Consider the following 16,309-nt stretch of genomic DNA (forward strand, 5'->3'; position numbering starts at 1 on the left):
AGATGTTGCATATACAGTTAGCATTGAATACAATCGTTGAATCATGGATTAAAAATGTTCAGTAAACCACTGATCTGGATATGAAGACGGGTACAGTATAAAAAAACCCATACAAAATAGTTTGTATATTTAGCTTGCGACATTATTAAGCGTATTTAACAGCTGCTGATAAAGCTATGGACAAATGAAGCAGCAATAAATAGCCTATAGCATGCACACAGAGCGCTTTTACCTGCTGTTTTTTTGTGACCTTCTGGGAAACTCACGATCTGTTGGCTTTTCCAGCGTATGAATATCATGCATCTTTTGAATTATTGCTTCAACGCTCACTACACTGAAAGGCATCGTGTTAACTATGGGTTGTTGTTTTTTTTTGGACAGCAGTACATTGCGAAGCTACAATAGCTAAAGTCTCATAGATGCATGCATTGAGTATTTGAGCTCTCCACATTTAGCGATATGCATTTACATTGCATGTGTTGAAGGTCATCTGCCGTGAAATAAAAAAAAGGAAAAAAGGTAATTATGACTTTTGTGTCGCACAATTGTTTTGTAAATATTTTTGACTTTATCTTTCGATTTTAAATGATAAATGCTCTTGCAATTGTATGAAACTCATTATTATTGTAAAGAAGAAAATTCTTTGAAAAAGTCAAGGTATAACTAATCACGCAAAATAGTGGACTTAGGCACCTGCGGTTTACTTTCACATGGCAAAGTTTCTAAATGGACAAAAATAGTTAAAATAAGTCACGTTTGACGTGCTTAATTTGTAAATTACGAGGTCCTAGAACAGATCGGGGTAGCGGATCATGGGCATGTTACCCAAGTAGGGAGAGGTGTCGTGAACGAAAGTGAAGAGCAGAGTTTGGGGGGTTTCGTGTATCTTTTTTTCATTGGATTTTCATTTTAGAAATGTATTGAAGAACAAAAATTAGCCGTTTTTTTTTTCGTTTTAAAATTAAAAAACGAATATTGAAATACGAGGTGTTTTTATTTTTCATGGAGAAAAATGTAAAAGCAAAATATCAAAATGATTTGATTTTCATTTTTTATTTCGAATAACAAAAAATAAAATCACCAGAAAACAAAAACAAATTAATTCCCATTTTTTTAAACCAGATCCGCCGACTCATTTACGTTGACGCAATGCTACCACACACAGGCTAGCCTGCTATTTACCTTATTCTCCATGTCTAAGCGGGTGCAGCCATTTGAATCTTTTTTGGCTCGAGACTTCCGGTTTCATTCACTATCATTCATTTTTAGATGTTAAAAACAGCTTGTTTTGCTGCTTGATGTTGCAAACTGATATTTTCTTATTATTTTAATATACTTTGTCTGAATAGTCATGCAAACGCTTCTTTATAGAGCAAGTAGTTTGACCATTTTCTGCCATTTATTGTTCCTAGTCATTTCTTCTAACTGAATCGGAAGATCTAAAACAATCGCAAAAAAGAGCGCACTTCCGTATTGAAGATGACAGGTGCGTGTGTGTAAATATCTTTTTCATCTCTGTTCACGCTTCAACATGAACGCTGAAGTCTATTTAACTCTGTATATTTTAATTACATTACAGTATCGATGCTGTAAAAGGAACAGTATAAAATGGAAAAAAGTCATAGTAACTGTTCACCAAGTTTATCAGTATGGGAAGAAACACTAGCCCTGCATATATACTATTAAGCCCTGCATGTGAGTAAACTCTCCTCATATTGGTCAGAGTTTCAGGGTTTATTTTTCACCGATTCCACTCAACTGCTAAATGTCGGTATTTTAATTTATAATGATGAGAAATGAGATTTTATAAATGAAACGGTGCGCTTTTCAGTTTTGAATTGTCACCAAATATGAAAATCATAGAAGTAAGACTTTCTCATTCATAGCCTCATTTCATGTACAAATCAATCTATTGCCTGTCATTTTTTGTAACATTAAATTAGTTATTTTAAAATTAGGATAAGATATTTCAAAACTTTTTTCACGTTGGCTAGAATTATGCATTATAGAGGAATAACAGATGAACTGAGATTCCAGACTCCTTTCATATGTTAGCACGAGATCTCGTCACACCCCAACTTGTTAGAGTTTGAAATATGAACTTACAATTCTGAGAAATTAAATCAGAATTTTATCAGAATATTATCAGAAGAGATTAAGTAATTAAACTGGAAATGACTTAAGCTTATACACTTAATTTTGAGAGCATTGTCAGCTCTAAAAAAAATAAATAATAATCTGAAATGCGAGATATAAACTAAAATCGCAAGAAATGAATCCTGAATTCTGTTAATTTTCCCCCACAAATCTTGCAATTCTGACTTTGTTTTTCCAGCGACTTTTTTCTTATTAGTACATCAAATTGTGTGACACACAGGTTTAATCATAAGGAAAAAGTCAGAATTGTCAGATATAAACTCAAAGAGACAAAAAAGTCACAATTACCTTTGTTTTTTGTGTTTTTCAACGGCAGAAATGAGCTTCCATATGAATGTGATTTTTCCGCCGGGAAAAGCAAACGAAAAAAAATCCTGAATGTTCAGGATTTGAGGTACAAGGATGTACATTAAAGTAAACGTACCTGAGAAAATATTCTATTCCATCTCTCATGCAAAAAGATTCTCTCAAGTCAGCTAGTGTGACGTCTTAAAAAATCTTACAATTAAAAACACTCTTTGACTAGTTAAAATGCAGGATTGCTACTTTTTTTCTGTCGTTTTAAGGTCAAAATAAAAATCGGTTTTATTGCCAGAAAGTTTCAGAATACTGTTTTATTTCCTGCTCGTATTCTAAAGTATCTGATCGCTTGTAGATCATTAAAAAATTATGAACATGAATATCTAAATATCTCAGCGTTGTAGCAGAAAACCACCATAACGCCAAGCCGCAATGCTAATATGAACATGATATGTCAATAAAGCAGCATTTTTTTTTTAATCTGATATATCAAAATGACACAGCAGCTGTGTCTTTATTGCCTAATTTACCCATCAATTCTGAGAGACAGATAATTGAGAATGTAAAAAAGAGCACAACTGAAACATGGCAATTTGAACGTGTAAAAACAGGAAGTGCTGTATCTGCTGTTCCTCTGCTGTATGAACAGTTAAACGGCGTTCTCTAATGATGTGGGATTATATGTATGTCATAGCACCTTTGGCATTGGTGTCCAAAAAGAGTTTGATGTAGGATGTGGGCACGTAACCCTCCTCGTCCTCATTTCTGCGCACGCGGGTCCATCCGTCCCCTTTATCCTCCTCGATTACATACAGCATCTCGCCCTCGGCCATGGATATAGTGCCTTCATTCTGACCTACACACACAAAAACATGCAATTAGGCCTGTCACGATATCTATTTTTTTGCTGAACGATATATTGCACCGAAATACATTGCAATAAACGATAATATTGTCATATTATTGCCAATTATTAACAATTGGCATTTTATGCCACTCATTATCTAATGCCAGAATGACAATATACTGTATGTGCACTATATATATATATATATATATATATATATATATATATATATATATATATATATATATATATATATATATATATATATATATGTGTGTGTATGTATGGTTTACATTCTTCCAAAGTACACTTATTATTTTATTATTAATAATATTTTCTTTAATTATAGTCATTTTAACAATTGAATAATAAGGCATTTGAATCATAATGTTAAAACACATATTCTAAATAAATACTAATAAATTTTAACACAAAAATTGCAAGGTAAAAATGTAACAGAGGCTGCGATATCTGCTAACAGATCTATTTTCAGTTGTCAGGCACCCACATAAAAATATACTATAGTAATTTATAGTTAATACTATAGTGTTTTTTTAAACATAATGACACCTGCAGTAGACATAGAGATGTTGCACGATCAGCTAAAATGTTGCTAGAATTGGTTTTTATGTATGGGCGATATATATTGTGTATATATACAGTTGAAGTCAGAATTATTAGCACCTCTGAATTTTTAGCCACCCTGTTTAGTTTTTCCCCAATTTCTGTTTAACGGAGTTTTTTAAAACACATTTCTAATCATAATAGTTTTAATGACTCTTTTCTAATAATTGATTTATTTTATCTTTGACATTCATTAATTTTCTTTTTGGCTTAGTCCCTTTATTAATCCGTGGTCGCCACAGCGGAATGAACCACCAACTTATCTAGCACGTTTAAAAAAAAAAAAAAAAAAAGGTGTAAAGAAAATCCATTTTATGGTTGTTCTTATTTAAATTATTTTAGCTGAGTATATTATTTAATTTTTTTTTTTTAGATTTATTATTATCATTTTGCTTTTTTATTTTATAATTGTTTAAGATAGTTTTTATTTATTTATTTAGATAACTGAATAAATAAAAAAAATTAAAAATCCAATTCAAAATAGTTAATTATAAAGTATATTATTTTTGTTCTGTTATTTGTTTTATTTATTACTAAAATATGCAATCAAAAGATTAAAACTTTAAATAATATATTTTTAACTGTTTGTCTATATTAATTTATATAATTAGTTTGTTTTTCCCTTTTAATTTTAGTTTAATAAGTTATTTAATTTAGTTTACTTTTTATTTTTGTCATTTGTTGACAATGTTTGTATTTATATTGCTTGTATTTGATATAATATTAATGGATATTTGTCAGAAAAAAAAATACAAAATCAGGTTAATAAATGTCAGATCAAATTTTTTATCCAAATTTGTTCATGCTCAAATTTACTTATAACAAAAGATTTTGAACCAGTCAAAATTTATATTTGACTTGGGGCCCAATTCAATTCTACCCCTTAGCCCTTTCTCTTACCCCTACCCCTCATTTGGCGCGTTCATGTGAAGGGGTAGGGGTATCCAAATTTTCTTGAACTTGAAGGTGTAGAGCTAAGGGGATACCCCTTAAAACATAGATTTTTTTTTAGACATTGTAGTAGTAATAGTCGTGGTTGTGGCTGTAGTAGAAGCAGTAGTAGTTGTAATATAAGTAACTTTCTGTAGTAGTAGTTGGTGTAGCACTTGTGATTTATTATTATTGTCAGTTATCATTACTGTTGTCCTTTCTTTCTTTTTACTTTCATTTTTACTATCATACATTAATAAGGATTGTTGTTACTCCCTACCTCTGACTGGTTTCTTTCTATATGTTTTATCTATATCTGTGACACTTGCTTCATTTATTGACTGTTATTGTTCCTTATGTATGTACTCTGACCTGTCCACCAAGTTACCTTTACATGCATACACACACACACACGCCCGCACACACACACACTCACACACATACCAGTACCTGACTATATTGTTGTTGTTTTTATTTTGTTTTTGTTTTGTTGCTTTGTATTTGTTATTTGTTGATGTTTTCTTGTATTTGTATGATTTTTGCATATTCTAATAAAAAAATATATATATATATAAATAAATAAATAAAACAGATTTTTCAGGACCACACTCGAAATCAAGGGGTTCGAAAATTTCCCAAAATACACAATCTCCAACAATAGCATGGCTGCACACTTTTTTTGTAATTATAACAAATTTTTACAATAAACAAGCACATATTTTAATACATTCATAATGGCGTTTGTGTTTTACCGTCATGCTTAAAAGAAAACGCTAAAATAAAAAAACGATAAATTTCGCTATCTATAATCCATAACCATAACTCCTTTATAGGAGTCCAACAACATTCTGTCACTCGATGAAACTCGAATCCCCTGTCAGAAAAGTCTAGTGGCTGCAAATGACCTTTTCACAGTGTCTGCTGTCGTGTGTTTACATAGATGAATATGGCCACGGAGTAAATGCAGAGTACAGTTACGATCTTATTGCCACATTATATCGTTATAACAACATGATATCGTTGCCTTCAGTGATTTTCTGAAGATAAATACCAAAAAATAACGCAACTGGAATAACTACAGCAGTCACGATCGTTGATTTCATATGAAGCAAGAGATCACGATGACATATAATGGTGTGTGCAGGTGTTGTAGTGCTGTCCCATTTCTTAGGGGCACATTTTGAAGTGGTATGGATACAAAATTAAAATTGGGCCTGGGCCTTAATATATTTTTTATTCTCATGATCCCCCAAACTGCACATTTTCACCATAAGCAATCATGAATTCCCAGCACAACTTAACAAATTGATGTAGTCAGTGTTTCTCTATTACCTTCAAATGGATAAAGTGCTTTGCATGTTCCAATGGTGGGTAAAGGCTCCTCTTCATCGAACTCGTCATCAAACTCAGTACTGCGGGATTTGAACTGCATCGTGTTCTCTGTGCTGGGATCTTCCGTGTAGCTGCCATCCGGACTATGTGCAGAAGACATGCAATACGTAAAACAGACTCAATTAACTTTGGCGTTATATTCAGATTACGCAGAATATGCAGGTTACAAAGCCTCATGTGAAGTAGGGCTTTGTCGATTTTTGTCTTTCATGAATATATAAATATGACCTCAATCCTCCAGCCGATGACGTAAAGTACCTGTTTGATGGGAAATTCACTGAATCATTCATTTAAATGCTTTGCTCAAAATGGCTGATTCATTAAGAACAAAGCAAGTGACTCTCTTTACGAAAGAATCACTGAATCATTGATTTACTGACTCGATTGATTTGTTCTAAAGTGATTCATATAGAACAAAACACTGCAGTGTTGTTCTGAGAGGTTGTTCACAAATGTTCTGCTCCAGCTTTGTTTGCAACTATTTTCACTCGTGAAGCACAAAAGTTTTATTATTTTGTCTAAAATGAACTTTGATGTCATAGACACAGTAATGTTACAATGTCTTATACTGCTTGCTTGTAAAGTAGTTGACATCATTTATTTATTTTTAATTTTTATTTTGTGTCTGATACAAATGAATAGCAATAAAAACCACAGTAGATGGCGGCAATATCCTAAAGTGCCAATGAATAGTGTGATCAAATGATTTGATCAAAACGGCTGATTCATTTTGAATCACCTTTTTGTTGAATAAATGAATCATTGACTCAAATGATTTGTTCAAAAAGAGATCCGTTCAGTATTAAAACACTGCACTGTTACTCATAAGGTGCTTTCACACCTGTAGATTGATTGTTTTTTTCTAAAACAGGGATTAAAATTGTTGCAATGTTTATGTTTGTTCTTGGTGCGGTTTACTTTCACACGGCAAAGTTTCTAAACTGACCAAATAGTATAAACAAGTCATGAGGGAGTAAACTCTCCTCACATTGCTCAGAGTTTCAGGGTTGATTTTTCAGAGTCCCACAAACTCCACTCAGCTGTCGTTATTTTAATTTATGATGGTAAGTAATAAGACATTATAAGTGAAAAGGTGCACTTTAATTTTGACAACCACATACAGCATCACTAAATAGAAATCAGAGACTTTTTCATACATGGCCTCATTTCAGTTGTCAAGTTTTGTAAAAATCTATAGAATCAATCAATTTATATAAAAAAAAAAAAAACGTTGGCTAAAATTATGCATTATAGACTTAAATTGTAAAGAGAAATGACAGATGAAGCGAGACTGCAGTCAGATCATGAAGAAGATGACTTTTTTTCTTTCGAGCTTTCAGTACAGAAATGAACAAAACAATAAGCTTAATACAAAATATTTATAGAATAAATATGAAGAAATGATTAGATGGTCATTTCGGTCAATTTTCCTAACGGATAAACAGCACTCGCTAATATTTCAGCATGCTTTCACTATCATACTCGATAATTCATTTGTTTTTCCCTTTTAATTTTAGTTTAAATAGTTATTTAATTTAGTTTACTTTTTAGTTTTGTCATTTGTTGACAATGTTTGTATTTAAATTGCTTGTATTTGATTTAACTTTAATGGATAAATGTCTGAAAAACATACAAAATCAGGTCGATACAAAATATTATTAGAATAAATATGAAAAAATGATCAGATGGTCATTTCGGTCAATTTTCCAAACAAATAAACAGCACTCGCTAATATTTCAGCATGCTTTCACTTTCATATTCAATGATGATCTGCTTGGGCTTTGTTTAGAACAGGGTTGGCCAAACGAAGGGCCAAAAACTGAACTTGATAGAAGGCTGTGGGCCAAAGGTAAAAATACCAAACTGTATTGCGTTAAAGTTGCTGAAGTAATTTCCTCTTTTATTTCCTAATACTTAAAACTAATTAGAAAACAATTGCATTACCTAATGCAGTAACATTTGAAAAGATTTTATAATGAACTTATTACAGTAAAAACATAAACAATCCCCATTTCTAACACATCAGAGTTCAATGCTGAATACACTAGTTATGCTGCACCTGCCTTTGCCTTTTCTTGCCGATATCATCAATGAGTGACTATATTTACATCTTAAAAAATCATATTCATTTACAACATTTCATTTTAGTTCGCTTTTTTTGTACTCAACAATAAGACAATTTTTTTTTTGTTAAATAAGAAATGACAATCTCTGTCAAAAGCATTTCCTTCAACCACATCCCTATTAGATAATTAAAATGTTGTAATTTATTAATGAATTATTTGTTTCAATTCTGTATAATTGTTTATTTACTTAAATGTTCTTATTTTGCATTTCTTTGTTTCATTTCTTTATTTATATTTGTGTTCCCATCTAAGAAGGTGGGTCAAATCAAATAATACCATTGGCCAACTTTGGCCTGCGGGCCCTAGTTTGGGCATCTCTGCTTTAGAACTATTTTCATAGATGCAAGAAAAAAAAACAGACAGTATTGTGTCCAAAATGTAACTCAGTATTAACTTCTTGTTTGTTAAACTGTTGCATAAATCATTCTCACTTCTATTTATGAAAACAGCACTCTTGCTTATGAGCTATTGCTGAACTGTTATATCATTACATGACTCCTGTAGAAGAAATCTAACACATTTATTCTGATGCATTATATCATGTTTGGCCCTGCTGTCTAGTGACTGAAGTACCTCTCTCGGTTTTGACCGTAGTTGTTTGTAAGAGGTGTATTGCCCTGCGAATCAAAATGGCTGCTCTGTCTTCTTTGGGACTCTGATCCCTTTTCAAGTAACTTCCTCTCCACCTCCGTCAACCAGCCCTGAGAAAAAGCAAAAAGGACAGGTCATGTAAAAGGTCCTGATTACCGATTAGCATATTGTTAGAGGTCTCCGAATTTGTGAATGTCACACCTCGTATTTATGTGCCTCAAACTGCAACTTCTCCAAGCTTTGAGTGATTTCTTCTAACCGTGGATCTATACTGTCTGGATCGCCCAAGTGAGGATTCTTAATGTAGACGTCTTTCATTTTAGTCAAAGCATCCCTGCAAAAAAATGTAAGAAGTTGAAACAACAAGTTACTACAGTTACTACAACCACAGAGTTTTATCAAATACATTGTTGTCCTTTCACTCAGAAGAAAGGACGCAGAATAAGAGCTGAGTTATATGACACGATTCATAAATGTGCATTAAACCCTTAGTAGCCTACATGTGTTTGTTGCCTCATTACAAACATACATCATAAATGTACCAATATACAGCTTAGGTCAGAATGATCAGGCCCCCCTTTGATTTTATTTTATTTTTGAAATATTTCCCAAATATGTTTATCAAAGCCAGAAAATTTTCAGAGTATATCTGATCATATTTTTACTTCTGGAGAAAGTCTTATCTATTTTATCTCAGCTACAATAAAAGCAGTTTTTAATTGTTTAAAAACCATTTTAGGGACAATATTATTAGCCCCTTTAAGCTATCCCCCCCCCGATAGTCAACAGAACAAAACATCATTATACAATAACTTGGCTAATAACCATAACTTGTCTAGTTAACCTAATTAACCTAGATAAGCCTTTAAATGTCACTTTAAGCTGTATAGAAGTGTCTTGAAAAACATCTAGTCAAATATTATGCACTGTCATCATGGCAAAGATAAAATAAATCAGTTATTAGAAATAAGTTATTAAAACTAATATGTTTAGAAATTTGTTGAAAAAAAATCTCTCTATTAAACAGAAATTGGTGGGAAAAATAAACGGGGGCTAAAAATTCAGGGGGGCTAATAATTCTGACTTCAACTGCACATATATATATATATATATATATATATATATATATATATATATATATATATATATATATATATATATATATTATTCATTTAAACAGACCTTACTCCTCCTCTTAGTCCTCTAAGAATAAATGTATAATCCGTATATCCAGCATTTTGCATTCTGACATGCTGTGAACAGATGGCTAGCTGAGAAATGCACACTGGAAGCGAAATGTTGTCGTGCCACGTTTTTTATTATTCTTAACATTGTTGTCTATGAGTGTACACGTACTGGTGCTGCCATTCAGCATCTGTTTACAATGTAACTTTTGTAATATTATTTTACATCTTTTGTAATATTTTAAATGTCTTTACCACCACTTTTGATTAATTGAATGTGTCCTTGCTAAATAAAATAATTAATCAAAATATATAAAAAAGTACAGGCTTTTAAACGATAGTGAAGCTTATAAATAGTTTTCTTGATGATGGTAATGTGGTATTTGGCATAAAGGCTGATACTATTAGCAGCATGGCAGCTAATGATTTACTGTACCTCTGATCCATCTCTTTCTGGATGTCCTTGTTAACGTCATTGAGTTTGGCTTGCAGTTTCTTCCTCCTCTGCTCAGGCGGTAGATGACTGTAGTCTTCCTGGCCTGTTCCCTGTGGAGTGATATAAAGTTTGAAGTAAGATAATGACTAACAGAACACAAACAGTGCATTAAAACATGAGATAATTTAAGGTATAGCCTAGTCATAGCCCTAGAAGAAACTTCCAGTCACTGCCTCATGTGTAGTATTAAAAAATGGTATACTTTGCATTATTAGCATTAGAAACTATTGGCTGTTTACTGGTCAGTTAAGGGCCACAGTGGGCAGAAATAATAGGTAGTAGAAATGAGCTGCATATACAGAGAAATAAAAAAAACATAAAATATTGCTACAAAAATCATTTTGTTTACACGTTTTTCTGCCTACATTTGCTCTTTAGTGGTAGTTTTTAACTCCAAAAGATTTGTTAATAAACCCTTAATAAACAAAACAAGGTGAATAAACCCTTTATAAACAAAACAAGGTGAATTTAAAGTAGTAAAAGTAGTAAGTAAAATTGGAACATTTTGACATGGCCTAATTAAACTGCGTTATCCCTAGTCTTTGGAATTCAAGTCAGACAATGTATTCCCTCACTGGTAACTTTGGTATATCTGGAAGGTTTTGTGATTTAATATCAAGTCAGACTTACCAGCTTTAGAGAAAGCTGTGAATGTTAAAAGAAGAAAGATGTGTTAGGAGAATTGGTTAATACACACACTGAGAAATGTTTATGCTGCTTGTTAAGACAGATACAGTATGTTTAGGATGGCACTGACAAAAAGCATGGCAACAAGACACTTCATGCATTCACACATCACTATATAACCAAACCAAGCTTACGATGTCTTAGTCTTCAGAGTCGTCCAATTAGATCCATAGGAAAGACACACAAGCTATGTTTACACCAGGTATTGGAATGCATTTTTGTTGATTCGGTCATAAGCGGCTAACGCTAAGTGCAGGTGTAAGTAAGGGCTGAAACACTTTAAGTTTGTCCACCATACATGACTTCTAGCGCTGGTCAAAAACACATACCATAAGATTGGTGTTGTAGTTTAGATGAGTAAGTGGTTGAATGTACTCAAACAGCTGTATTTTTTGGCCTCATTAAGCTTTGCCATTCATCATTGTAAGTTGTATTGGCCTAGAAGTAAAAACACAATATACTCTTACCAGTCCCAATTCTATCACAAATTAGTTTTGTGGCGGTTAAAGCAGTAATTCGTGATTTGTGGCATGTTTTTGTTCCTAAAACACTCAATATATTTATTAATTTTGTTCTAAAATATTTATTAAACAAACTGTGAATGAAAACTGCAACGTATATGCATGTTAAAACTGAAAAAGTATAAGTTCTGTATTATGAACTCATTTAGGCCCAATCCCAATTCTACCCCTTAGGCCTTCCCCTTACTTTTTTTTCTCTTTAGCTTCAAGGCGTAGGGCTAAGGGGAAGGGCTAGATAGCCCTTGAAACTGAGATTTTTCAGGACCACACTTGAAAACCAAGGGGTACAAAAATTCCCCAGAATAAATGTCCTATCCATAATCCCTAATAATAACTCCTGTCTAACAGTCCCACAACATACTTTCACATCTGTTTCTCGATGACACTCGAATCCCTGTCAGAAAAGTCTAGTGGCTTGGAATGACCTTTTAACAGTGTCTGCTATAATGTTAATGTTGTATTTGTGTGTTTACATACATGAATAAATACACAGTACAGTTACAACTTGTCACATTATATCATTTTGATAACGTTATATCATTGCCTTCAGTTATTTCCTAAAGATACATACCAAAAAAATAACACAACTGGAATAACTACAGCTGTCGTGACAGTCTGATCTCTTATTTCAATAATTTGAAGTCAATTTATCTAAACTTTCATGGATTTCTTTCTTAGTTTAAACACAAAACAAGATATTCTGAGGAATGTTGGGAAAAAGCAGCCAATGACATCCAAAGTAGGAACAAATAATACTACAGAAGTCAAGGGTATATTTTCCTTTGCGTTCAAATAGGTTTGGAACAAGTCAAGGGGGAATAAATGACGACAGGCTTTTCATTTTTGGGTGAATCCATTTAGAATCCTTTTAGGGATTCATTTTTAAACAGTTTCTTTAGGTTATTAAAAATATTATAAAATTATGCTTCCAAGTTAAAAATGGAGAAGAAAATGATTAAGAACAAATTTCTTCTTAAAGTCTGCATGACCCGGAAGCTGCATCTTTTTTTTTTCTATATTGTGATGCAGCTCCCAGAGAAATGAAATATTAAATGAGAAAACAGTGGGTGTGGTGTGGAAGAAGGAAAGTAAGCGTTTCATTCTGAAAAGGTCTTCGGGAGAGTTATTACAACTGGGCTGTGCTATTAATTGAAATCGTATCAAAATCGTGATTTGAACATCTACGATTTCTAAATCGCCTAACAGCACAATTTTGTTTATGCGTACTCCAGTTCCAGGTGATGCTTTTCCCGCAATATGCTGTTTGAACCAAACATAACGCAGCCTGCATAAACAGGGATGATGAGTTCAGCACATGAGGATTTCAAGCCCAAAACATCTGTGGTGTGGGATTACTTTGCATACAAGAAGGCTGATGTATTGTAGAAACAGATCATTTGTAAGACCTGTCAGTCATATATCGCATTCTCTAAAAGCGTGTGTAAAGTGCGAGGCACATCGCTTCCCTTAGCATTTTCATGGTATGCGACCATCAACCTTTGATGCTTTCAACTGGGTGCGCCTGAAATATATGATTGCGTTGCTCCTAATATGCGCGCTCCTAATATGCGTATGCATTCACACTGTAAAATGTCTGTGTGTCAAAATCCAGATTAAAACTGAAATTGCAGCGCTGTTCAAAAAAATCGCGATACATTTATTTTGCCCATAACGCACAGCCCTAATTACAACCTAACTAAATCAATACAGTTACTTTTGATTTCCTCTGTACTTTAAGAATAGCAATATGTCTCCCTTTTGATCTGATCAACCAAAAGGCATCCTAAAATATCTGGTGTAAACAGAGATACAGAAGTGAAGTGAACTTACCCCACGTTTGAGGCTCCGCAGGCAGTGCATTTTGTGTTTGGTGCCCATGAAGTCATTGAGACGCTGGCTCAGGGGCTCCTTGGGCTGCTGCGGGGACTGGGGGCCGTTCTGGAGGCCGTCCGGGGATGGGGAGGTGGGGGGAGGGGGAGGGGGCTGACGGGGCGATGCTAACAAAGACATAAGCTACAGATGAGGGTGTGATGGAGCACATTGAGAAGTGGAATGGAGGAAAACGAGAAGAAAGACAGTGAGGAAAGAAACAACATTAAAGGGCAATGACAATGTTTAGACATTTTTGAGTTTCGCACATTGCAAACTATAGTTTCAAATTCAGAAACATTTGTTAGTAGTGATATTTTTGGGTGAACAATCACTTTAACAACCTGCATAAAAAAGTTAAAGTAATCTATGTTTAATAGCAATGAATTAAATGAAGGCTACATCCGATTCCAGCCAGAGATTTCACTATCCAGTCTTTTTTTCTTTCCTTTTTTTTTAATAAAAAGTACCAACCCAGACTCACTCTGAAAACATAGTCCTGTGGTAATTTCTGGATACTGCAAAATACGTCCCGAGAGGTACGTATTTTTGCAGTTTTTGTTTTCACGAGACCGTTCGCCCCCGCGCTGTTCTCGCGTGAACCCACCGGAGGCCGATGTCTGCCGACTGAATGATTGACTGGGCGACCGGCCAATCGACCGACCCACCCTCCTCCTTTCCTAAATCCAACCAATTTTACCAATTAACCCGCTTACTTCCCTAAACCCAACCAACGATTTACAAAAGCCGTCCAGAAAAAAAAACAAAAACCTTGTCTGATTTTTTAACACAATTTCTGATTTTATCACATTCTCACCCTGTTGTTCACTCTTTCGCTTCATTTTTTTGGATTCTGTTTTTGTCTAACCTGATTTCTGGAACCGGACTCGAATCTGTTTGTCGTGGTCAACTCCTCTCTGTGCCTCAAGTCCGCCGACATACACGACGAGCTACCTGGACAATCTGGTTGCGGCGGGAAAGCCCTCCAATCGGAGGTAAGCGGTCAGTAAGTAAGCACCAAAGGGAACGACGTCATACCGCCCCGTGGCGTTCGCCTAAAAAAATGAAATGCAGCCGAACGTACCTCCGACTACGTAATACGCGTTCGCCAGAAACGTCTGCGGGACCACATTTTCAGATTAAGCCTATGTTGAAAAGTACATTTGAAACCACTGAAACTGACTATAAACAATGTAGTTTACATGTCAGACCAGTATGTGGTGCTGTAATTCTTCCACAGAGTTATTATTAATTATTAAATAGCCAAACTGAATCTAATTGTGGAATCTAACCTAACTGCGGTTGTTTCAAATGACTGCGATTGCTGCAGTTATTTTAATAGCCACAAGGGGAGACAAAATTTTGTGATAGTGAGAGATTGTGGGTTTAAATTGCCGTTGTACAGCATCTCTCTACTAAAAAACTAGTTAAAAAATTTCAAGCACATGCAATAAAGATGCAAAATGACAACTAGAGAGCCACCAATCCAATACTTGGGTCAGATATCGGCTTTGATACCGCATATTTATGCTGGATTGGGTATCGGCCAGCTGGGACCGATCTAAATCCCATCTTGTGCGTGTGCTATATTCTGTAGAATTTATAAGCCAACAAAAGCTATGAAGGTAGCCTATTATTATGAAGGCAGGCTAAAGACAGATGTCATGTAGGTGTACTACATCTCAAATCTTCTGAAGCCATTTGTGTTACCACTAGTCTCTCTTCTATGTTTAAAAGTCTCCGTACTCATCTTGACAACACAAACACTGCTGTCCCCCTAATGGAAACCCCACCTCTGCATTCATTTGACTGGCGAATGAAAAGACGGGGCTGACGTAGCAGGTTTTTTCCACTCAAAGTTGACTTTGTTTATTTGTGTGATCAAGGCCTTGTCCTCCTTACCTTATTTCTCTTGAGTAAAGGCCACAGTTTGCTCCTGCTCCGGCGTCTGCTCTCTCCGCGGGCATTCAGAAAGCTAGATTCAGACACTGCTCTCTTCATCGACACGCTGTAGTCCTCAAAATCCACGTCACCCGGCGGCTCGAAGCCAGACTTGTATGATTCTACGACTTGCTTACTGTCCTGAGATTGAAAATCGAATTACAAAAAATGTCAGTAAGGCTTTGTGCATTGACAAAACCAGGGAGGTTAAGATAAAACCTCATTCTGTTATTAATACTGCATTCTGTTCACGGTAACATACACCTTTTACAAGATAAACATTCCAATTTGATTATTGCACATGCTTGGTATTGGAAGCATTATTTTATTGCATTTTTTCTGAAAAACTACACGCAGAACTAAAACTGTGAAGTAACTGCAACTTTTTAACTCCCAATTTGATAGAATTCAAAACCATAAACTGAAGACACAAGATCAGCACAATTCTGAGTAAAGCATTATTAGCTGACATCGGAATGTTTACAGGCTCTTTATATAACTTTATATCTTACATTTGCCTATTATATCTGCTATGTTTGACTTTATATCTTACATTTGACTATTTTTCTAATAATTTTGAGATATAACTTTGCAATTAGGCCAAGGCAATAAACTGTCCTGTTGTGGTTGTGTTAACAGTTATA

The 16,309-nt window shown here is 34.3% G+C and overlaps 1 protein-coding gene across 18 annotated transcripts in view; it reads right to left on the reverse strand.

Moving 5' to 3' along the window:
* Positions 1-16,309, reverse strand: part of fnbp1a (formin binding protein 1a) — a 64,649-nt gene that overhangs the window by 4,056 nt on the left and 44,284 nt on the right. For 5 of the 18 annotated variants that reach the window (XR_015497161.1, XR_015497160.1, XR_015497162.1 and 2 more), the window contains exons 9-15: positions 15,627-15,806; positions 13,686-13,868; positions 10,588-10,697; positions 9,169-9,301; positions 8,950-9,077; positions 6,191-6,333; positions 3,155-3,313 (exon numbers count right to left, since the gene is read on the reverse strand). Coding sequence is in view for 9 of the 18 variants with exons in the window: in XM_087263476.1 (XP_087119602.1) it covers positions 3,155-3,313; positions 6,191-6,333; positions 8,950-9,077; positions 9,169-9,301; positions 10,588-10,697; positions 13,686-13,868; positions 15,627-15,806 (1,036 nt within the window). In the remaining 9 variants the exon portion in view is untranslated. 18 annotated transcript variants of the gene reach the window in all.

The sequence above is a fragment of the Danio rerio genome, chromosome 8, assembly GCF_052040795.2.
Source record: "Danio rerio strain M-AB ecotype USA chromosome 8, GRCz13ab, whole genome shotgun sequence".
Taxonomy (NCBI): Eukaryota; Metazoa; Chordata; class Actinopteri; order Cypriniformes; family Danionidae; genus Danio; species Danio rerio.